A 24,179-nucleotide genomic window follows, 5' to 3' on the forward strand; every position below is an offset into this window, starting at 1 on the left:
CAGACTGACAGTCCTCAGCACCACATCAGGCTGACCAGCAGCATGGTCAGGGAGCCCAGCTCAACACAAAGCCTTCCTCTGTGGTCCGGACCAAGTCACATCTGCTGCCACTCGGCCCAGAGTGTTTTTAAGATGTCAAATTCTTTTAGCCTGTTGTAAGGCATGAACTGGACTGGAACGGAACGACTTTGGCGGGAGGACTTTGGCCGTTACACAGGACACAAAGGGCACGTTTGGCAGCTGCTGGAGAAGACTCACATTCCCTGAGTTTCATGGCACACTGGAAATCACTTGTGCGAGTTGTAGAATGTGCAGCACATTGACTTCAATGCCATTATGCACAGCAGAGGACACCTTTGCTCTGCTTATGGGAAGAATAAACAGTTGAAAGTTTTTTTCCTTCCTTTGAAAGCACACATCTGTTTTGGAAAAAAGCAAGAAGCTGGCGTATTTTTTCAGGTGCTGTTTTTCCCTGAACGGCTGCGAGTCACCCAGGCCCTCGGCCTCGGCACACTCATTTGAAGCCAGGGCACTGAAAAATAGCACACATTTGCCAAATCCATCCCCATACGCAGGGCCCCACTGTCTGACCATCTAGTCCAATATCAAGACATTGCATGTACAGACATTCACTTTGGGTGCCCGAGTTGCTGTGACCAAAATTACATGAGCGAAGGGCAGCACTTTCATCTGGGGCCATGCAATTACGCCAGTGGCTGTAATTCTTTGGCCCTGATTGGTCATCGAAATGAGTACTCTCTACTTCCTCTCTCTATGGCACAGGTGGAATTAGTTCCACTGGTTTTATTTCATGTGTGCTGGGTTTGCTCCAGCTGGCCACATGCTATTGTTCTCCTCTAGTGCTTCGGCATAGCTTCCTCAGGAGCCGGGCTCGTCTTTTGTTGGAGGAGTAACGTGATGGCACGGAAAGACGCCTAGATTATTCATGACCCACAGTGACGTGTGCCCTGTTGGGGGGCTTGGAAAAGAGGTGGGTAGTGTGTGTGTGTGTCTGTGTGTTTGTAGGAGGGTGTAGGGGGGGTGGCGGGGGAAGGGGGGGTTGGTGTCCTTAGCCAGGACCAACAGAGACAGCAGAAGATAACCCCCACCCAAAACTAAAACCGACACAAAACCACTCATCCAAGGAAAGGGAAGACTAGGAGGTGGCAGGGTGTGTTAGAGAGAAATGTAGAAAATGGGGGCAGGGAAAGAAGGGGAAAAAAAAACAAAAAAATACTTCATCCAATAATGCTATTTATAATGATCAACTATTGGGTTTTCAGACTGGATAACTCCACTGTCGGGTGCTGAGCACAGGAGAATGAAATCGCTTTTGAGTCAGTTTTTCTTCGTATGCAATTAACATTAACCAGAACCACAACCAAGCTGTGATCACTGTCATCTGGTCACTTAAGACAATGAAGCATGGTGTATGATGAAGTATGTAGTAGTTTATACTGGCTGGGGTGGTTAGAAGGGTTTGTTGTTATACATAGAAGCACACAGTGCATGTTAACACTGGCACACAACACGCAGCGGAAAACCCTGATGCGTTTTGACTCACCGTAATGTTGTTTAGCATATGATCAATGAGACTGCCACAAATTATGGCTGGTAAGAGCAGGGATGTGCAAGCCCGTCTTTCTGGCATTAAATCACTCTGAGGCAGTCACTGTGTGCTCAGAGGGGCTCGGATGTCGGTTACATTTAAATGGGCTTGTCTGTTGAGTATGGGGGGTTGGTTGGAAGTTGGAGGAAGGGTTTGTTGATGTGTGGGGGATGGAGTGGGGGTTTGTGGTGCTTGTCTACCTCATCCCTTGAGCTACTGCCTGGGATACCAAGCAAAATCTGTCTCTGCCTCCTCCCCGGCACCTGAGGGCTAATCTGTCAAGCTCAGTAAGCTCTGGGTGACCCAACTCGATAACCAACCCTCTGTGTGCATCTGTGTCATTGTATATATGTGTGTGTGTGTGTGTGTGTGTGTGTGTCTCTCTCTCTCCATCGTGGGGGTGGAGAGCACCCTGTGTGCTGCTTTCATACGTAGCCCATTCGCGGTACAGCCAGAACCCAGCCTCCACTTTCCTATTAGTTACTATAGAGACAGTCATGAGGTAATTTAAACAGGAGCAGATCTAAGCATAAGGGTGAACACCAAGCAGCCTCTCACACCACCTCCTACCTGTAGGCTTTCACTTCACTGTTTAGTGTCAATATAGTAATATAATGTGAACATTTAGAACATTTTGTGAATTGGGCCCAAATTACTAATTGTGAATGAGTAAAAAAACAGCACTTGTTATGGTGGTTACAATGTTATCTGCATGCTTAAAAAGGCCTTGAGCTGAAATGTGTCAGTTTTGTCATCAGATCATGTTATGCTAACTTTAAAAAAAATACTAAAAAGGTCTTTGTGGCTCATTATCCTACAACTTTAAATGCTGTTACAGATGCAGTATTAGTGTAAACAAAGAAAAACAGATTTACTTCGACCTCAAAAGAGGCATGCTTCAAAACATAGTAAATAACAACTTTATATTGGTAAAGCACCACAGGATCTGTCTAGTGGCTAGTTTAAAGCCTGTGGCACATTAAACGGAGTAAATCGTCAAGAGTCTGCATTTCCGAGGCAGAGTTTATTTACAAGAGCGCAGCCCATTTCCTGGTCAGCTCGAGTTCTGAGAAGCCAGTGTTTAAACAAAACTTTGTAAACCTACAGTAATGACAATGAAAATTTGCTGATTTGTCCAAAGCATACCTCTGAGAGGTAACACAGGGTCCAACGAATGTTGCCCTGGTGGTGGCAAGTAATCAATGCCTTTATTCATTTCCTGAACATTATCAGAAATGAACAGAACTGGACAGCTCAGACAATGCTTTCACTGCAAAATGCCAGCAAGATTAAAAGATAGCTATTAACTGCGCATAATTTTTGCAAAACATTAAAATGAAAACCTGGATATGTCCTTTTACAAAGTAGAAGAGATAAACTCTTACTCTTGATTTCAAAAGAAAAAATGAATGAGCAGGGGTCCATATAAATAAGGAATTGAATAAATTCATACCCAGTATTGTTCCTAATGAAGAGCTTGGTAAGCATATAGTGTTTAGTTTATTACATATTACATAATTGGTTTATCATATATTACAAAATTGGTATGTTAGCAGGCTGGCTTCCTTATTCTCATCACGTTAGCCATGGCTGAAATGCTCAATCCCTGATAAACTACTAACTGCACACATCTGTGGCTCTGTCCTGATATTGTCTATTTTGCAACAAAATAATTGCAAGTATCTAATCTGACAACTCTATTCAAGCAGAAACGTAATTGAAAAATGTCATGGCTCCATAAAGCAATGCAATACAGAAATGCAAGCGACATACAAATATCACTACTGCAAATATAATGCTATCTTAACAAAAAGCATGTGCCAAAAAATAATCTGCTTATTTTAATAATTGTGTGGAAGGTACAAAAAAAAAAGTTTCAGGAGACAGTATTGTTCCCCCCTCTTTTGCTTTAAGAGTTCTGTTGTCATCTACGCTTATCTACTGTCACTGATGACAGATTACTACTACTACTACTACTACTAATAATAATAATAATAAAAATAATAGTTGTGGTTAAATGGAATGTATTCTTGGTATAAATGTAGTATTAATGTTAATTATCACATTAACCAAAATATATTTGCTATCACACATCTTACTATAATATGGCACAGGCCTATGTTACTCCCTTTACAGCATTCTCCTATTCCTCACATTTCAGCTGACTGTTAAATTCCCCTGTTCTAACAGTCAATTAGCATTCACTTTAGAAATAAGCACTAAGGTGAAGATGGAAATCTATCCTGCTCTGTTCTTAGGAGCCTAATGGAAACAACAAGACCAGGCAGTGAAACAGCAGTTCTAGTCAAAACACAGGGCCCCAGACGAGAGAGGCACCGTGAAGCCCCAGCAGCGGGCATGTCACATCTGGATGAATAGTGCGACGTGTGCCCATTCACTCACACGTGGGCCCTCTCCCCCTCCTTGGTTGCTCTGCTTCAGGGGACCACCGCTCTCTTTTACACATTCCTCTTATTGTAATTCTAACTAGCTTTCAGGAGGAAAAGAAAGACATGCGCACACAGACATTTGGACGGATGTACTTAAACACCATCTAAACTACCACCTTAAATACAGTCTCCAGCTTGTACAAGCATGCTCTCACACAGCTACACTCAGACTAACAAGGGTATGTCATGCGTATGTTTTTAAGATACACTCACATCTTCAATGAAATACAGAAAGACACACACACACACATACACAAACACTTCACTGTGGTTGGGGTTGGGCTGCTGCATGTGCGAAGGAAGTCCTTGTGACTCCCAGGGAGGGATAGGGAGGCTGGGTAAGCTAAGACAATGATGACAAGAGAGACAGAACGGTGGGGGGGACTGAAACCCCCACACACATACACACACCCCATGAGAACATTTCACCATGAGAAGAATGCACTCTACTCCACCTCCTACCAGCAGCTAGTGACCCACACACAAACACACACACTAATCTCTGATATGAAATAACAGTTTTAAACTAAAAGGATCTACTACTAGGAGTGCACAATACCACTAGGAATCAGACGATATTCACTCCCAACATATTTTACGACAACTATCATGAGTCAGCACAATACACACACGTTTGAACAATATTATTACAATATTAAGTTCTACAGGGCAACCAATGACCCTATGTTTTATTTCACTGCATTTATATAAGCCAGTAAGTGTACATTTCAGGCACAAAGCAAATGATGAGTCTTATTCCAAAATCCAGTATAGCTTTTCTATTAGCAACAATTCTGGTTGTTGTTTATTACACAAATAGAAATAAACAAATTTCTGTCCTATAATAACAACTAAATGATTCCTTGGGTAATGTAAATGTAAATGTAAATTAAAATGTATTTTAATTTTATTACCACTAAACCCTTCAGTTGTTTTGGCTATATGAAAAAGTTGTATAAATAAATAAAATTGGTCTTATAAATTAATGACTGATTAGGCCTGTGCTCCAATGGTGAAGCTCCAACTTGGATACAATATTTGTGTTTGCGCCTCCACTTTGAAGAACATTAGAAACCATCTAAAAATTACCTGAAGAAAAGATACATCTGCTCATGCTATAAGGAACATAATAGGTGGTGTTTACAGAGATTCTGGTGGTACAAGTACCAACAACAACATATATTTTTTTCTTCTGGTATTTTTAGCTGTGGTAGCTAACAATCATAGCAAGCAAACTGAAGTGTAATAAACACATTTTTAAGCTGCGGAGCTAGTATACTGCTGTTACTTTCATTTGGTCACAAAAGTGTATATAATATAGCCAAACAAATTTGTGAATGCCACGTAACTTTAACGTGGCTTCTTTAGCCGATTAGCTTAGCCTGATCGTATAGTCTTCAATGTTGATTCAGTCGATTCTTAGCTCAAAAACAGTAATCCCTTCACACACATGACAAGTCCAGTCAGACCACAGTAGACAGTGACATACTGCAAGCTGCATTTATCTGTTGTATATTTGTTGAATGAAAAATATTTAAATGAACGGCAGCCCAAAAACGTCATAATCCAGCCAGTGTGAACTAACCTAATGCCTAAATGTCTGATGAAGCAAAGCAAAGCAATAATGAAAAGCTGCTTTGTGCAACTGCCCTAAGTGTACATGTTTTATACCATCTTATAAGTACATTTAAAGAATATATTCCTCACCATATTTTGTCTAACATTTAGCGAACAGTAAACCATACAGTGCAGACAGAGGAGGAATAGAGTGCCCTTCCAATTATCTGCAAACTAGGCCTGTAAGGAGTGAAAAATGCATTAATTTAGAAAGGGAAACAGAAGACTATATCAAAAGCCCTTTTGATGATTACACAGAGTAAGGCAGTACTTCCTGTAAAAGCCAAAAGAAAATGGGAACCACTCATGAAATTCCAGACAAGAAGATTCCAGACTTAATGGGAATGCATTCACATAATCCCGCTTATGAGGCTTTCAAAGTCTATTCAATTCTATGATCTGCAGGACTGGGACCTGCTCTCATTAAAGTGAAAGTAGTTTTACACATCGCCCTGATTCTTCTTCTCCATCTTTTTGTTTCATGATGGTTGCATCATTCCTTTTAGCGTCTGTAATTAAGGGCATTGCATCTTACTCCAAATTATGGGGATCTACTGCAGGCCATTTTTCATCTCACTAATGAATGCAGTTGAGTTAGTGATATCAAAACAGATCTGCTTCACCAAGCTATCGTCATCCTCTCAGTGTTTGGAAATGGCTTGAACAGTCTTAAGCAGCATTGTACAGACATCAGTATAATAGCACAACGACGCACAGAAGGCAAGCACACATAACCTGCAACCAACCTGAAGGAGCACTTAAACCAAAAATGCTAACATTGCTACAAACAAAGACTAGATTTGCATGCTTTTCTTTATTTTCATTTGCATTACATTGCATTCATTACATTATTTACGAAATTCTTCTTGAATCTGTCATTTAATGGTGCTATTAAAATGAGTGTTTATATAGTGCTTACAGTTCACAAATTGTAAATTATTGTTTTACCACATTCAGTCCTTCTTTTAATGAAATCAGTAGAGTGGCTGGTAAAACTGAATAAATCCAAACATTGCCCAGAGTGCACAAAGACTTAAGCAACCAAACCTATGTTCTTCTGACTGTATTACATCTAACAAAGATATGGACAAGGTTCCTAAAAACAACTTCTTTGTACGCTACATATAAATGTAGTTGTTTTTATTCTAATGTAACGTAAACAGAGTTTGTGCCTTTCACATAGAAATGCATGTAGGCTCAACACATAGCTTAAGGTGCAAGATTTGTTAAAATAAATTTTAAACAATTTTTCCAACCCACAAGAGCATTTTTATTCCAAATAGCTGTCTGATTAGTGCTTGCCTACCGAACCATGAACTGAATGGTCAGAGCAACAGCTTCTGTATTGTGCACCCAGTCAACCTTGTTCAAATTCCAAGGCGTCATATGCAAATCCAAAGCACTGCCTTCAGCAGTATGACCTCTAGGCTACCCTTAACAAGGTTATGATTCATATTTTTGATGCCACTGATAGCAGTACAGCTTGTCAGAGATTACTGTATCTCTGTAAAAACGATGAGGACTGCCCCCCACAAGTAACAGCTTAATCCCCCACCCCATCTCGCACGCACACACATTCTCTAACGGCTCACATACCTCATTAATGCCCAGCAGCCCATTGTCAGGCCACAGCCAATTTGAATAATGTAATGCTCCAAACAGATATCATCGCTACATTTACTTTTGAAAGTAAAACCCATTTTAACTGCAAACACTCTGACATGACCACTTCTCTCATTGGCATAAACAAATTTGCTGCATGTTTTAATGTAAACTGCTTACTTCAGATACTGCTTTGCCATAAATCGCTATGTGTGCATGGGAAAACTCTGGATTTTGGAGGTTTGCTGCACTGCTGCCTTTAGGATTGAGGTGGACGTGGCCCCCCTCTTCTTGTCGGAGGCCTTTCATGTCTGCACAGAGACAACAGGCACAGAGACACGGGGGGTTCCCTGGGGTTCAGCATCCCCCCGCCTTTTACCCACAGCCACCGCCCCGTGCTCCCTAACAAAGCCCTCCCCAGTTGCCAGCCTGACCCAGTAACCTGGCGAGCAGCCCTGGGGGGGCTGGGGGGGTGTGGGGGGGTAGATACCCTCTCGAGGGGCTTCCCCAGCACCCTAAACGTACACCTTGGCGGCACAGTCCATCATTTGTGTGCCAGAGCAACTCCTTTTCCTTGCCCGTTCATTTAGACAGGAGCGATTGTGCATTTAAATGTTTGCGATGGGGAGGTGCTGGAGCTGAATGTGTTAATCCGTTTAGACACAGCCATCTTTCTTTATAGCCATTTCAGTGGAATTTCTGACCACCGGCTGCATGGCTTGGTATATTCACCTAAATCAGTACATGATACCACAGTCCATAAACTACCAATTCAGAGAGAGACAGACTTTTGTAGTACGTTCTGCAGTAACCCTACTCTAATATGACTTACAAACACATACAGTTCTAAAATACTATAAACGTTGTAATCTACTTGAGCAAGCCTTAAGGGTAGTAGCATTCTCTCTCTCAATGTTGGGGGGAGGCGGTGGTTGGAAAGCTCATGAAATATTGAGATAGTGAAGAGAGATTTTTTTTTTTTTTTTTGCTACATGGCTCAACAATCAAGACTAATTAAAGCATTCTATTTCTGAGACATTCGGGAGGGGTGAGTAAAAACACATTCTTCTTACCCCCTGGTTCCCCTTGAAGCAAATTGCTGGCTGATTTGGTAAGGATCCCTGGGGACAGAGAAGAGAGGTAAAATACATTGGTTAGCGTTTAATATTATTGGCTAAAGTGCCATATGACAAAAGCGAACTTTTCAGGATTCATCAGGCCTCATTTCCAGGGCAAGACAGTTTTGCATAACTGACGCAGACAGCGACAAAACTGCCATGTCTTACTTACAAAGGTAATGTCATCATAACAATGCAGCCACAAACCAAACCCCCCTTTTAAACTTTGTCATTTGTTATAACGACAGCTTTGGGTTTGTTTTCGTCTCATGAGAGAGAGGAGATTTCCAGAAGTAGGATGGTATTTATTTACATCTGCCATATAGTGTAAAGCCTGCCTACCTATTAGCCTGCCTGACCAGTAATTACACGTTTCTGGCCTGGCCCCCCTTAACAGAGGCATGGAGCTGCAGAAGCACTAGTGCATGCAGGGTACTGGAATAAAAGTTGCCTGTCACTGGGCTCTCAGTGTCATGGTTCTGCATGCGTGAGCCTAGAGATCAAGGCTGGGCTTAGCTAATCTGTACTGGAATGTGTTCCCATTAATAAATATGGACTTAAGAGAGCGTACAAGAGTCCATCAAATATTATTGTGGCAGAGGAAGCATGCATGTATATGTGTGTCTGTGCGTGGGGGGTTGGGGAAATGTTTTATTGAAAAGCACAGGATTCTGGCTTTCTAAATGTGTAATACAGGCTTTAAGCTAATAGGTACAGGAAGGGACTAACTGCATTAAATTACTATATTTTTAAAACGTGACAATGGAGTATACACTGATCAGTGATTCTGTGAATTGAATGAATTATCCTCATCTACAGTGGCATCTGTCATCTGTCAAGTGTAACGGCTGGAATAAATTAGGCAAATAGCATATAGCAATATACATGACTTAAGGAATCTGCTGCTAACATTTTGGCGCCAAATACCACAGGACGTCTTCAGAGTCTTCAGAGTTCATGTCTCGATTGGTAAGCACAAGGGGGCCCTACTACTCAGTTAGGTAGGTGATGTTATGGCTGATTGGTGTGTATAAATAAAATATATACACATACCAATCAGCCATAACATTAACACTTCCTTGTTTCTACACTTATTGTCCATTTTATCTGCTTCTCTGACCATATATAGAAACATTCTGTAGTTGTAGCTATATATATATATATATATATATATATATATATATATATATATATATATATATATATATATAATTACAGATAGTGGTCCATCTGTTTTCTCTGCATATTTTGTTAGCCTCATTTTGACCCATTTGTCAATTGTCAGGGCCCCACAGGACCACTACAGAGCAGGCATTATTTGGGTGGTGGGTCATTCTCAGCAATGTAGTGACATGGCAGCATTAGCGCATATTGTGCTTGCACAAGTAAAGTGCTGCTGGAGTTTTTTTAACACCTCAGTGCCACTAATAGACTGAGAATAGTCCACCAACCAGAAATATCCAGCCAATAGCTTTCTGTGGCCACTGATGAAGGTAGGAGTGTCTAATACAGCACACAGGTAAGGCCAATTTATTCTTCTGCATCGTATCTATGCCTATGCATAGCCACGTACCCTACACCGTAGCCTGATGTGCACTTCCCCAGAAATGTAGCTACGTGTTGCAGCAAAACAGACTGCAACAACTGTAATTGGTTTAATTGGTAGAATTGTATATCCACCTTTGCTGACACTGTTAAATGCAGATGGATGAACACAGGATCACAGACTGTGTGTGTGCTGATGTGAGATTAATGGCTGCACACGACTAACCAAATCACCTACATTTTTTGTCTGTGTCTCTCAATGGCAGAAAAAACAACAGAAAAAATAATCACCCTCATTCTGCCTCAGTTCCATCGACATGGACTCTTTTCTTCTCTGATGTCTTCTGTCTCTTTCATTGCAGAGTATTTTGTAAACATAAACAACCCACAAGTTTCTGGTTGCAGACTAATGCAGATTAAACAATATAAATGCTCACAACAATGTAGGCCCCTTGTGCAAACTAGTTGATTCAACTCATCAGTATGACCAGTCCAAAAGTTTGGACACCCTAAGCATGGCAAAGGATCAGCAAAACAAGCTTGAAGCATGGTCACTAGGTCATTCAGGAGGTCAGCTAAATCACATTTTCAAGTTATATATTCTATGACTTTTCAAACCTTGGGCTAACACGGGCAACAGTCTAAAGATCTGAAAATAAAAGTAATCAATGCTCACAAGGTAGAGGAAGGCTGTAAGAACATTGCCAAGCAATGTTTGCAGTTTCTATTGTGCAAAATGTTGTGAATTAGGAATTATATTATTCATAATTCTAAATTATGGAACAGCAATTCAGGGGAACTGTGGTTAAGATCCTGAAGACAAAAAAATTGCTGCTCATATGCTAAGCCATTTCACTATGCTGCATAGCTTGAACAAACAATTTTCACTGAAGAGTGATAAGAAGGAAAGCTTAATTTTGACCATGTCACAAAACCTAGTGTTTAAAGTATGCTACAGAACATCTGAAGACGTCGGATGACTTTCGGAAACAAATGCTGATAAATTCACAAAATACCTATCTGGCCACAATCTGCATGGTATGTTTTGAGAAAAAAGGGACTACATTTCATGAAAAGAACACCTTGCCAATTGTGAAGCACAGAGGTGAATCAATTATGCCTCCCGGACCTTAAACAAGCTGTGCCTGCAAGACATCCCAAGAATATCTGAGAACTAGAGGCCTTCTCCAAAGAAGACTGGGGAAAATTTCAATTACAAGAACTTAAAGACTACATCATCTCTTCCTCTTCTCATAGCAAAACTGATGTGAGTCTACACTGGCCTGTACACGTTCATCTCCAGTGAAAACTGTCCAAGCTAATAGATGTTTATATAACTATGCCCTAGAACGTGCTGTACCTAGCTTTGAACAACTCCGCCATGTCCAAGAACACTCATTAAAGGGAAAGTGGGGGGGGGGGCATTGTCATCAGAGGGGAAAGGGGGAATCTTTCTCTTCTTGGTGTAATTCAAAGTCATAATGCTGGGTCAGAGATAACCCTAATTATCTTCAAGGTACAGCTGCAGTCGTGGTCAACAACATGTTTATCTGTTATGGATGCTAAAGGGAAAGGATGTCCTGCTCTGCCCAGTGCTGCCCAGTTACTCAGAGCCAGAAAGGCAGAACTCATAGGTCCAGCAATTGTGGGATTAGTTGATTATTAGGTTCACAAGCTTTTTTTATATGCTTTCAGAGAGAAAGCCTTATGTTCACAGTGAGTAAAAGACATAGCATGACCCTACCTGACTTAATTTAAGAAGACAAGTCAATTTTAATATATAGCTGCAGCACAACCAATATGATAATCCAGAAAAGCAGTGAAGCCAACAACGACAAATTAATAAATTACAGTTACAGTACAGTTTTTTAACTGACAACTAGTGGCTTCTTTAAGACTAGTCTCAAACTCCAAGTTAGCTCAGACCGTGTCAAAGCAGCGATATTTGACACCGCCTTTAAAATCTGGAGCGTTTCCAGCGTTTAAAGGGCAGTGCAGGCTAGCTATATCAATAAAACCAAAAGGCACCAGAAACAAAAACACACTTCTAGCCTCGGTCTGGCTTCAACAATAACAACGGAGCAAAACAGACAGTACTGGAATCCGTGTTCTTTTGAATTAATCTTCGCCGCTGTTAGTTTGGACAGAAATGTGGCTTTATGCCGTTGCTAAACTGCACTAAATAGCCAAGACACTCATCGCTATTAATCGCTGTTAATGTTTTTCTTGTAGTTAGCTGACTAGCAAACATGTTAAATATGAGTCCCTCTAATCGTCTGGACGGTTTAAAATTGTTTATTGGCGAACTTGTGGTTTTCAGTTTCCTGTCTACGAGAACACAGTCCAGTCTGCTGGGAAAACAGTCTAACTGGCAGTGGCTGAAGGGGGTAGGGAGTTGCGAGGTAAATGGTTTAGCAGCTAACTAACTGCGTTTTAACTCACAATAAAAGACCGAACAAAAGAATTCTTCAAAAAACAATCTATGAATGGCTGAAAATAAAATACTAACCATTAGCTGTCCTTAATTATACGAATATGGTAAATGAGAAGTCGACTTAAGGTTTAGCCTACTTTAGTAATGATCAATTCTGGCTTGCCTTGTGCCCCTCTCAGACCGTACGATCCCTATAAGTAGCTCAATTTGAGAAAATTTTAGAGGAACCGGTCTCTAAACACTAGCCACATCGCACAGGGACCTGACACAGTCGACACTTTCTTTCAGTCGTGTTATTTCGACTTTACAGTTCATTCGATGGGAGTGAAGCGAACTTAGCTAGCTATAAAGTGGGTAGGGGAATCTTTCGTGCTGTTTTTGCAAGACTGACTGCCAAATTATGTAGACTGGAGGGAAGCCAATAGGTTTCTATACAAAACAGTAAATGTTGCCTGAAAATAGGAGCCAATACACAACTACGCCGACTGGTTTTATCTTCTAAGCCATCGGTCAGCTCCGTTTACTCATGCGACAGAAACTGTAGCCTCAGCGTAACATGACAAATTACAGCTAAAAAACTACAAAACTAACTCTTTAAAAGATAGAGTTTAGGAGACATAACAGATCACTTGAGGTCAGTTTAACTTCTGCCAACTTGCATTTTAAGCGTTGTCCCCCACTGACGCGACTTCACACTGGAAACTGCCAGTCTGAGTAAACAAAAATAAAACGCCTAACGTTTACCTTAAGGTTCTGATAGGCTTCCAGTGTCCGAATGGCAGTGTCGGTCAGCTTGACGTGATAGATAGTTCTGTTGGGAGTGTTTTTATGAGTCTTTGCGCAGGAGAGTCCATACCGATGCTCCTGTTTCAGCGCTGCCATGTCTAGAACTGACTGAGAGGCGAACTAGCGACATTCTCTCTGAAACGTCACTCGAGTGGAGGTGGAGCCGGCGCGAGCGCTCGGAGCACGTCACTCTCACACACAAGCACGTACACAAACACTCGCACACACTCAGAGGCACATAGTGCACGCACCCACATAGACAGAAACACACACACAAACACAAACACAGAGCCCACCTGTAATTTCTCGTATGAACAAAACAAAGGGCGGAATTCCAGATATTTGACGCAACACTTTTTAGGGAAACTAAATGTATGCCTTGTGCCAGACGACCTCAAAAACACCAACATAGTAACCTAGTAACGTTAATAGCATTTGCCAATGTTGAAATGTTTCTGCATAAAGGTTCTCTGAAACCAAACTGTTTGTACCGTACCATAGTTGAATAATGAGTATTCGGTACCATATTCACCATTTGTGTTAGACACAGATGGCCTTCACCTTTAACCCATCTATGCGGTGAACACACACATAAACACTAGTGAGCACATACACACATGTGCCCGAAGGGGTGGGCAGCCATTGCTGCTGCTTAAGGGCCTTGCTCAAGGACCCAACAGTGGCGGCTTGCTTGTCATCAACAACATGGTGCTCTACCTGCTGAGCCACCACTGCTCCAAAACAGAGGAGAGCGCAAACGTAGTTCCTCACTACCACAAATTATGTAGTCAAGATTTCTGCATGTGGGGAATTCGCAAGGGGCAATACAACCCAAGTGCAATGGCCGAGCCTTAACCTTTGTGATCATGGTATCACTCCTGCCAGGTAAAAGTAAAACCCAAACAGGGTTGTAAAACATACAAATTCCCAAACATTTTATTTACGCTCCCAAGATTAGATTCTAAATGCAGGTTCTTTGAGATTTTAGAAGTGAGGGTAAAACAGCTAAAAGCTAACGCTAGCCATCCAGGTGAAGCACTGCTCAGAGAGAAGGAAGTGCTGCTGCATATATGTACTTGAAAGCCGCAAGGAGAGCCGCGAGCCGCTAAAGCGACGAGGTGCTAGGCTAAAACGAATTCTACCAGCCCCTACTACAATCTCTACAGTCAACAAGACACTGAGAAGACACAGAGAAGACAGCAACACTGTCCGATAAAACTCACGAAAAATCACAAATTGGTATGGGTAGAACAAGGTTTTTGAAGCAGTAACACATTTGAAGCCAAAATGGTTTGAAGCTTCGAAGGATTTGAAACACAGCTCTACACCACCTGTTGTGCACATAAAAAGCTATACCACCTTTGCTTGAGTTGATAAGCTTTGTCCAAACTGAAATCAGAGCGCCATTCAGTAATGTATGTATTTTATCTAAGATTTTAATTTTGTTGGCATAAAATGACAGTGTTTGTTAATATTTGATAATGCAAAGGCAGATATCAAATATGCATGTAGACCGTACATCTGTAGAACACAGAAATAAACAACATAAATAGACTTAAATATTTTAAATTAAGATTAAGTTTCACATCAGGGACTGTCAAGGACTATCATCTTTTTAGCAGTTTGGGGAAAAAAAGCACCTGACATTCAAACCAAATATATGCATGATTTGTTATTTTTAAAAAGAAACTCAAACTTTTAAAACTTTTTTTAAAAAAAGAAAACCAAACACACAAATGTAATTTTTAAAATATTTTAATTAAGTTACTGTATAATGATGTGTAATAGAATTATAGTATAGTATAGTAGTACAATTACATTTTATATTTAGCTTGTTGTGATCGGGACAGGGGAAAGGATGCGTCTTATGAATGTGTTTCATCAATGAAGTGAAGCATCCGAAGCTTTTTTTTCACATGATTATTGAGCAAGACTTTAACCACTGTTTCAAAGCGGTACTGCTTCTGAAACTCAAAAGGCTAGGCTATGCTATGCTATAAGGCTGTGCGGCGTCCACTGTGAGTGGAGTTTATAACTGTTTTTCCAGAAGCCCACCATAAAAGAAAGTAAAAGTTGTAAAAAAAAAAAAGTATTTGAACATTTTTTACCTATAACAAATTCACATATTCACATTCACATTTCATATGCATAATACATAATAGACCAGTTTTTACTCATCCTTACTATATATATAAACCTAGCACAAAATGTAAGGATGTTTGGTAGATCTGTTTGGCAGAGCTGAGTATGTGGGTTGTGTGCATGAACAATTTACCAAATCTATACTATCTCACAAGAGACTACTTTCTTTACAATGAGAATTGCAATGAAATGGTTTTCTTAGTGAACTATTTTGCCTTATCATACAATTCATGTAACTGAATGGAATTCGTTTTTTATATTTTTAGATCAAAATCTCAAAATCATTAAACAGTGGTACATGAGTCAGTGTGTTATAAGCATTATTTGGATCTTTTAGTGATCACATCACCACCACTTTAAACAGTTCGGACTCCTTACTTTTCTACAGAATACAGCATTTCACTTCAAACCACTCTTAATTACTTCATTATTAACAATTTAAATATGTCAATTTTGTGAATATGAGTAGAATTCTTATTTAAGATCAGGTGTACATTTGTATAAATGTATAATGTCCTGAGAAATAGCTGATTTATGAAAATGCCTTTCAAGGTTTTGGAAAGTAAACCCTGAGCAAATGCACTGGTCAAGCACTGGTCTTGCTTTGTCCACATTAGTCATACTATAATTTTTAAGTAGAATGTTTTTGTAAAATGTGATAAACACAATATCTTGACCTGTGTGAAAAACACAACTGGCCAGAACATTTGGGTTCTGTTGCTCTTTCATACAAGGAAATAAATCAAATCCAAATATCCTCTTAAAGACAAAGTCCTGAAAAACAAACACTGTCAGTGATGTATAAAAATACAAATATGGTCCTCACATTTGTCAGTCAGATTTATTGCACCAGCATAGATGCAATAAAGTTTGAGATTACAAAAGCATTAAAGAAATCAGTCTTGTATGGTTGGGAGTGGAAGGGGGATGGGCAAACACTGTAAGATAGATTAAATCACATGGAGAAAAATGATTGATTTAATCTGACCGGACAACCCTTTCCACCTTGCTAAGCTTACAAACTGATGAGGTGAAAGGACAGTGGTTAAAAAAAAGGAATTTGGGTTAATTAGAGGCATATAATCCAGAGTGGAGAAGGTGCTTGCATTGGGATTATGGAATGTTCTTGTAGTATCTAATGGAGATTTGGTACACCATATGGCTGCCCGAGATAAAGGAGCATTTCGAATCAAACTGACAAACAAGACACGTCACTTGAGTTTGAGCTGCACAGAAATGTGTCATTCAGCCTCCGGCCTTTGTTTCTAATGGAATCCTAAGTGATTTGTTCCAATATGTTTGCACTTGGGCATTGTGCTTGGTCCATTTAGGTTTATTAGATATAATCAGCCACTGTCTTATTCTGAAGCGTTAAACATCAATAAAAGTGAACCGTAGGCTTCTTAGACATAATATGCATAGTTAGTTTATATGGGAAGTTAATATTAAAATCTAAAATGTACAGAGATGCAATATTCCAACATATCTTATTGTATTGAATTGTGCTACAGTGCATCATACTGTATTGCTGTATCATGAGCTTGAGGGTAACATATTGTCTTATGGCTAGATTGTTAGATTGGGACACACAAATCAGCTTTTGTTTCAATATTGTAATTCTATAAGATGAATTCTGTAAACTATACTATAAAACTATAAACATTAACTTTTAACTTTAACTTTGAACAAAAAATAATGTAGTTTTTAGTGGCTTTTTTTGTACTGAATCGAGCCATAACTACATTATTGAATTTTGAACACACCTTTACAATTGTAATGTAAATACAGCTAGTTAATTAAGACAAAAGTTGTGAAATACTGGCACATTAGTGTCTTTAGTCTGCAAAGTCTATTTTAATCTGTTCAACTTCCTAACCTAGGGTTTCCTCAGTTCTAGTTCTATCTGGTTCTGTAGAAGTCCAGCACAGTTTGGTGGTCTATCTGATTAGACATACCCGATTTAAATCATGTGTTAATTTCAAGGTTTATCAGATGTGTTTGAGTAGGGAGCTCACCAAACAGTGTTGGCCAACCAGAACCTGCACATGGTAGCGGTATGTGCTATCATGGCCAAAAAGACTGCCTTGAAGCCTCTGGGTGGGAAAAGTACTCAAAAAGAACTAATAACATTTTATGAATTCAGAGTTACATTCATTATTTGAGTAGATTTGTCAAGCATAAAATGAAACAGTGAATAAGCAAGTGACTAAACAACATATATTATATTTCATGTTACCTAACACTGAACATTATACAATCAGTCAAAACAGTGTTTAGTTGAAGTGAAAAAAAAAATCATCTACAATAAATGTTTTACATTTTCCTTTACTGTATAGTAATGATTGGCATTTTTCTACTCAGTTACAAATTCAGCACTGCTGACTGTCTACAATAGTTTTCCAAGAAGCATGTGCAGACACACAGAGGCCTGTCTTGTCTTGAAATTCTCTGTTGCTCATTGACTGTTCTGCACATGGCATGTTACAAGCCTGGAAAAACCTGTTCATGTCTAGAGTGCTATCCTAGGTCAACTTTTCAATAAAGAAGAAGGTATTTTCGCCTCTTTCAACATGCTGACTACGCCATAGCTAAAGTACAGTAACTCAAATTAGACTCTGATGTAGAAGCCTGTTAAATACATGACAACACACACATTAAATGAAACCCAGTAAAGTTAGCATATTTGAATGTATCATTTCCAAATGTGTAGTGTTGCAACTGTCTGTTAAAGTCAAATTTAAGTAAATTAAGAGTATCCAGTGCTTTAAGCTGATGCTAGACAAAACTGAAATAGGGGACAGGAGCTCCTGAAATCTTATTGGTGGACATGTTCATGGAAATTGCATTGTGGGACAGCGTGATGAAGTCATTAAGGAGCTTACAGACATTGGGGCAGATTAGATTTTGCTCTTCTAATCCAGCAGATTACCATCGCACAACCCTACTGACTGTCAGGGCTCTGCTGTGCGGCATAGTTTCTGCACACTGATCATTTCTGGTTACATTCTGGTACATGTGGGCTTAAACTGACAACAAAATGACTGCACCCTGACTTTGATTTTACCGGAGAGGAGAAATCTGCCCAGGAAAACGACCCAGTGCCATCAGGACGGTAATGCATTCTCAATCTAATTCAATTAAAGTGAATGTAGACACCTGACTTTAGAAAATACTACAGGCTGTCACTCATGGATACAGGAGCCCCTTGGCCTTAGCTGAGCCACCAGGCACCAGCCACGCTTCTGTCCCAGGTGTCAGAGGTGCGCAGTCAAGGAGCGGCGGGAAAGGAACTGTCTGGCTTGGCAAAGCTCAATAGATGGAATCCCTTGCTCCCTGCACAGAGATGGAACCAGAACCAGGGGAGGCAGACAGCAAAGCACTGGAACTAGAAGAACCTTCAGTGAAACGGACCAGTCTAGTTCCTGAGAGCAGCAAAGGTTTACAAGCGGAAATATTTCCCCAGAATCACCAACAAGGAACCAGTTCTGGTCTGGAGAGGCTGCAGGAGAGTACAATGGTGGACGAGGAGAAGAATGGAGTGGTAGACAAGGTGACCAGAAGAGACGGAAATGAGATGGATGAAATGGTGGTCAAAAAGGCAGAGGGCCAAGCTATGTACATTCACGATGGAACAAGTGACATGGGTAATGAGTATAATGAACCCAATAGTGACGATATTAACTCTCAGACCCACAATATATCCACAATTAGGGACCAGTCAGAGAAGGAGGAATTGCAAAAGCTGAGAAAAACACCCAGTTTTGGGAAAACAGTACGGTTTTCAGAGACAGAGGAGGTGGAGGAAAGAGAGAGCTTTCCCAGTCTTTTCCCAGAATATATGCTTGAAGAATGGACAGATGCTTGCTTTGAGGAGCTGTTCATGGCAGATGACTGGATTGACATCACTGGTAAGCTGTTTGGCATGAGTAGTTCAAATGAGGCTTGTTTTTGGGATGACACTTAAAATTAGGACTGCACAATATAGAAAAGCTGTTTTTCATCTTGTAGTTCTGTTATTTATTTTGCTATCTGGTGTTGTCGACCAGAGGGGGATGGGTTCCCTTTTTGAGTCCCTAGACTTGCTCAAAGGAGGCGGTAAAGCTGCTTTGTAACAACATTCATTGTGAAAGGTGCTATATAAATAAATGTGAATTTGAATGTTGAATTTATTTTTCAAGTGCAGTAGCAAATTTCAGAAGAGCCTATAACATGTCCTTGCTTGCTGAGACATTCCAGGGCCTGTTTAAACAACAAGTAGATTAGCCCAGTCTTGTTGTCCTCTCCTTCACGGCCATGACTGCCTGCCTGCAGATGATCGTCTGCTCAGGAAGAAAGTTCTGGAACCGGGGCCTGAGCAAGCCCCATGCCCTGTGTGGGGTCAGGAGGTCATCCTGAAAATGCAGGGTGTGCTGGAGGACAGGACCATGGTGGAAAAAGACTGTAAGCTGGTCTTTGTCATCGGGGAGGGAGATGTCAACCAGGTGAGAGGTATACTGAACAAACACACCAGCACACACACCCACAGGTTTCTCTTGAGCACCTGCCAGCGTGCAGGTTGTCACCTTGCACCTGCTGCATGTTGAGTTCTCTGCAGGGAATAGCCTGTTTTCACATGTCAGCTACTGTATATGTTTATTCTGTACTGAAAGGCAGTTTCACTACTTGTATATCTGAAACCAAATCAAGACAAAATGTTTTTGTTGGAAATTAAATTGTTGCCTATGCTTGTTTGGACAACACCATGCAAGCCTGTATGAGACAAATTAAGCATATTCAAGCAAGGGAAGTCCATATAAGCAAAGAGCAAACAATCAGAACATTTTATTTTTTAATATTTATAAACTCTTTTAAAGTCTGTTGAGTTAAAGCGAAAACATGTAACAAATATATAATTCCTCATTCGAAAAGGTTGAAAGGGCTCTGGCTAGAGTTAATTTAAATCATTCAAAATTTGGTAGGTTTTGACTGTTATTGTGTTATCTTTAAAATAGTGTACACTGTAGTCCTGTTGTAGCCCTTGTGTTAGGAATTTAATGTCTAATGTCTAAATTCTTTTTTAGATTGGTATACATCTACTACATCATATTCCTTGGTTTTGTTATAATTGAGATTAATATGAAAAACATGGCTTATTGTGATATTGATTTTTGTGAGTCGAGGTATTAGTACTTCAGCACAGTCACAGGCATGGATTATCAACGACACACTTCAGAGTAACCAAAAATAAATATGTTTGATGTCTGCTTATGCTCTTAATTTAGCTTGCATATGCTGATAACATGCATCAGTGAAGTATAAAACAAAGCACTAGTGTGTACATATGAACTTATGAACTACATATTTTGGACCAGATAATAGATTTGTTTAACTTCTAATCAATGCTCTTTTGTATCCAGTATCACATTGAAAAACTGCATCTATCCATTGTATTTTTGTACAGGCTTTAGAGGAGTGTGCCATCTCAATGAAGAAGGAAGAGATTGCGTTACTGCTGGCAGACTCTCAGTACACCTACGGCCTTCTGGGAAGGTAGAAAAAAACTGTTTATCACAATTATGCTTCAATGGGTATCATTCAGATCAAACTGAGCATTCATAAGATCTACATAGTTTTGGTGGAACAATTTTGGAATCCTGCTACATATGAAAGAACTAAGCGTTTCAGAGTAGCAGATTGATTAGACCCCTGAAACAGTCCAGTGATGACACTGCTTTGAGTAATGTGACATCTATCTTCACACAGTGGGACAAAGCCCTTTTGTACCTGTTGCTGTCTCTCCCCACTAGCTTGCTAAATGAACCGTAAATAGGAGCAGATGGTCTCCCACCCAATACCATTCAGGCATTGGCCAGAGGTTTCTGCCCCTCCCGTCATAAACCAGAGGGACCAGTGCTCCAATTTCAGCCAACGGCTGTTTTACCACGGTCAAGTAAAAGTGCACTGAAGACCTAAAATTGAATTGATGTCAACTGAGATAAAATTTTGTACAAACTAATTTGATGTGTGTTGTGAAATTGATGAGATTTGATGTGAGTCAAGATGGTGTAAATACAGTACATACACAAACACGGGTGTGCTACTAAACCATTATGCTATATGAACATTCATTATCCTTTAAAGATACACCTTAGCACACATTTTTTATTATTTAAAGAAGTTTGAGTTAGTATATAAATATGTTTCGATATATATCATTCCCTCCTTATATGTAAACTATGTTGTCAAAACAGCCTGCTCGAAATGTTGTTACATATAAACCCTATATGCTCCTTCTACAAACCATGTTTAGATTTTTTACATACAATGTATAGTACATTGAAATTGGCCAAGGTATGTGGATCGGGTAGCAACAGTGCCAAGTCCTCGGTGGTGGTGGAGTTGCTTCTTTGCCTACTTCTACTCCTGACCTCCCAATTCCTTGCTTGCTAGCAGGCTAACGCTAGCACTGTTAGCATTTTAAGCCAGCATAAATATAGCAGCAAGTGTGGTACTTTGGGTAGCCTGCCCTGACTGTTTATCTGCCTTAACAGCTTAATGCCTCAATAACATTAGCACTTTACCATTTTGCTGGAGTCTAGCATCATTCTGTAGACAGTGCTCTTGTTAAAGGGTGCTTTAGGAATACACACCTAGACCAAGCTGTTCATCATAAGACTACACTGTGTGGTCTCATGCCATGGCAGGCCTTGTTTTCCTGCCTATCCTATAAATGTGTGTGTGTTAGGGATTCAGAGAGGGCTCCAGAGTGATTGTTAGGCTTGGCTGAAGTAGAAGAGAGCCAGGCACTGATGGGACGTGCTCCCATGCGGCTCCCTCTGTTATGAGTGGCCTCCTGAGAGAGCAGGCCAGTCGAGTAGAGGCAGCCAGATCCCGAGCTAATGGTTGTTTTTGATACTGCTGATTAGGGCACTCTGCACAAGAGTCAAATTTAGCCTAGCCCCTAAGGTAGATCTCACAGGCTTCTCACCAGCAGTTTAAAGGGGGGCAGCAAAGCCACTGTGACAACATCTCCTCCCATGGCACTTAAATGGGTACAATAAAAGAAAATATACACACTGCTCTGCTCTAAAAAGCTTCCACACACCCTGCTGACATAGCTCCATCCCAAGCAGGTTTCATCTTGTTTTTGCACATGTCAAAACAACACACATCTGATCATCAACATATAACAAATGCGGATGATTCAATGACACATCCAATGTGTATGTGAGGAAAAAAGAACATGGGACACTCCAGAACATTTTGCTATGCTAGGCTTGATTAGGCCCATTTGCAGTGGAAAGTGGCACTCAAAGATAAATGTAATCACCAGCAACTTGTTTTCCTTGCTTGGCTGTGACACTTTTATCAGAATAGCGCTGTGGAAGCGGAAAGGTTTTTCAGGCAGCAGGGAGAGAAGAAAGAGAGGGAGAGAGCTAAGAGAGAAAAAATCTCATTTAGTCACTCTCCAGGAGCGGTGGCACGCATTGATTAAGCTCTGTTGGTTGCCTGTTACAGGCAGGCCTGTCTTGTCTGAGGGCACTTCACAGCTTTTAGCATTTGCCGTCTGCAGACATACTGATTCAACCAACTGGTAGAAGAATGGAGGCTCAAAGAATGGGCATGCTCTTGCTTGCTTATTTAAAAAGACAGCTTTTTAAAAGGTGCTCGAGAGCAGGCATATTAGCCTACGGAACATAGAGAACTCTTTTGCCACTAACAATTTAGAAGTCTTAATGTGACTGGCATTGCGGGAAGTGATGTTAAACAGTATAAGCTGTGGCCCACAAGTCATGGAGAAAAACACCTTAAGATCAGCACAGTTAAGAGGCTAGAAACTTTCCAGGCTAGAAATATATATATATAAAATAATAATACATAAAATTACTCTTCAAACATTTCAAAGAAGGTATCAAATCACATGACAGGTATGACAAATCAGTTAAAATCTGCTCTGTACCAAAACCAGAAGAGGAAACCGTGGGGACAAGTGCATGGAAGAGGACGTTCTCACTGCATCAACACTGTTTCTCAGGTCTAAGAACAGCCATGTCCCATGTTACCACACTTGTCTGTATCACTAAAAATATTCAGTAGGGAGCTTCAATATGTTTTGGAAGACGCAAGAGATATTTTCCCTAAGGAGAGTTACAAGTTCACAGGAGTGTCTGCAAGAGAGTCTTTCCAGTCTGTCCAGACATAATAATGTAAAGCAGAAATGCTGTTTTGGTTTGCAATGAGTTTAAAGGAATGTTAGTAGAGAGAAGAAATCTGATTTTATTTCTCGCTGTGCAAGTCATCACAGTTGCCCTAAATCCTGCCTTTTTAAATAATGCCACTCTCAAATGTACTTTTTTTTTAAAGGAAAGATAGCATAGCATACTTAGATATGGCAGTAGCAGTCTGAATTCAGTCTGTACTTTCTATTTTTAACCAATAACATTGTACAGTACTTGGTATTCCAGAACAACCTAATACAGTTTGAGGCAAACGTGCTATGATTTAGCACAAAAATCATTACATTACACTCATTTCATATTTCACTATATTCTTATTTTTTATATTCTTTTTTTTATTCCAAATGATTTTACTTGGTTTTGAGATCCAGATTTCTGCTTCTATTTTCTTAAGACAAAATTGGCTACTTTAATGAATGTGACTAAATGCAATAAATTACATGCTATGTTTTCGATGGATGAGATTCCATTACTTAAAACAAAAACTTTGGAATATATTTCCAGCACAGCCCTGACACAAACATAACAAACACTGACAAATATACAGTGGCAAACTGTACAGACAAATACAGCACAGCACTTAATTATGTATTTCTGAAACATCCAGGCTGGTGAGCATTGTGATGATATGGAAATCCCATGACGCTTTTAAAAAGGTTC

The 24,179-nt window shown here is 40.1% G+C and overlaps 2 protein-coding genes and 1 pseudogene across 2 annotated transcripts in view; 1 reads left to right on the forward strand and 2 right to left on the reverse strand.

Annotated features, from left to right (window-relative positions):
* Positions 1–13,290, reverse strand: part of LOC140574645 (RNA polymerase II elongation factor ELL2) — a 32,790-nt gene extending 19,500 nt beyond the window's left edge. Inside the window, exons 1-2 of the mRNA XM_072694511.1 lie at positions 13,120–13,290; positions 8,352–8,399 (exon numbers count right to left, since the gene is read on the reverse strand). Coding sequence (XP_072550612.1) covers positions 8,352–8,399; positions 13,120–13,257 — 186 coding nt within the window. The 5' untranslated portion in view covers positions 13,258–13,290. The remainder of the gene's footprint in view (positions 1–8,351; positions 8,400–13,119) is intronic.
* Positions 13,291–13,903: 613 nt separating this feature from the next.
* LOC140576025 (U1 spliceosomal RNA) lies at positions 13,904–14,054 on the reverse strand (annotated as a pseudogene).
* A 4,503-nt stretch (positions 14,055–18,557) lies between these two features.
* Positions 18,558–24,179, forward strand: part of fkbp16 (FKBP prolyl isomerase 16) — a 38,816-nt gene continuing 33,194 nt past the window's right edge. The window contains exons 1-3 of the mRNA XM_072695691.1: positions 18,558–19,211; positions 19,615–19,784; positions 20,744–20,832. Of these exons, the coding sequence (XP_072551792.1) occupies positions 18,620–19,211; positions 19,615–19,784; positions 20,744–20,832 (851 nt within the window). The 5' untranslated portion in view covers positions 18,558–18,619. The remainder of the gene's footprint in view (positions 19,212–19,614; positions 19,785–20,743; positions 20,833–24,179) is intronic.

Source organism: Salminus brasiliensis, chromosome 13 (assembly GCF_030463535.1).
Source record: "Salminus brasiliensis chromosome 13, fSalBra1.hap2, whole genome shotgun sequence".
Lineage (NCBI taxonomy): Eukaryota > Metazoa > Chordata > Actinopteri > Characiformes > Bryconidae > Salminus > Salminus brasiliensis.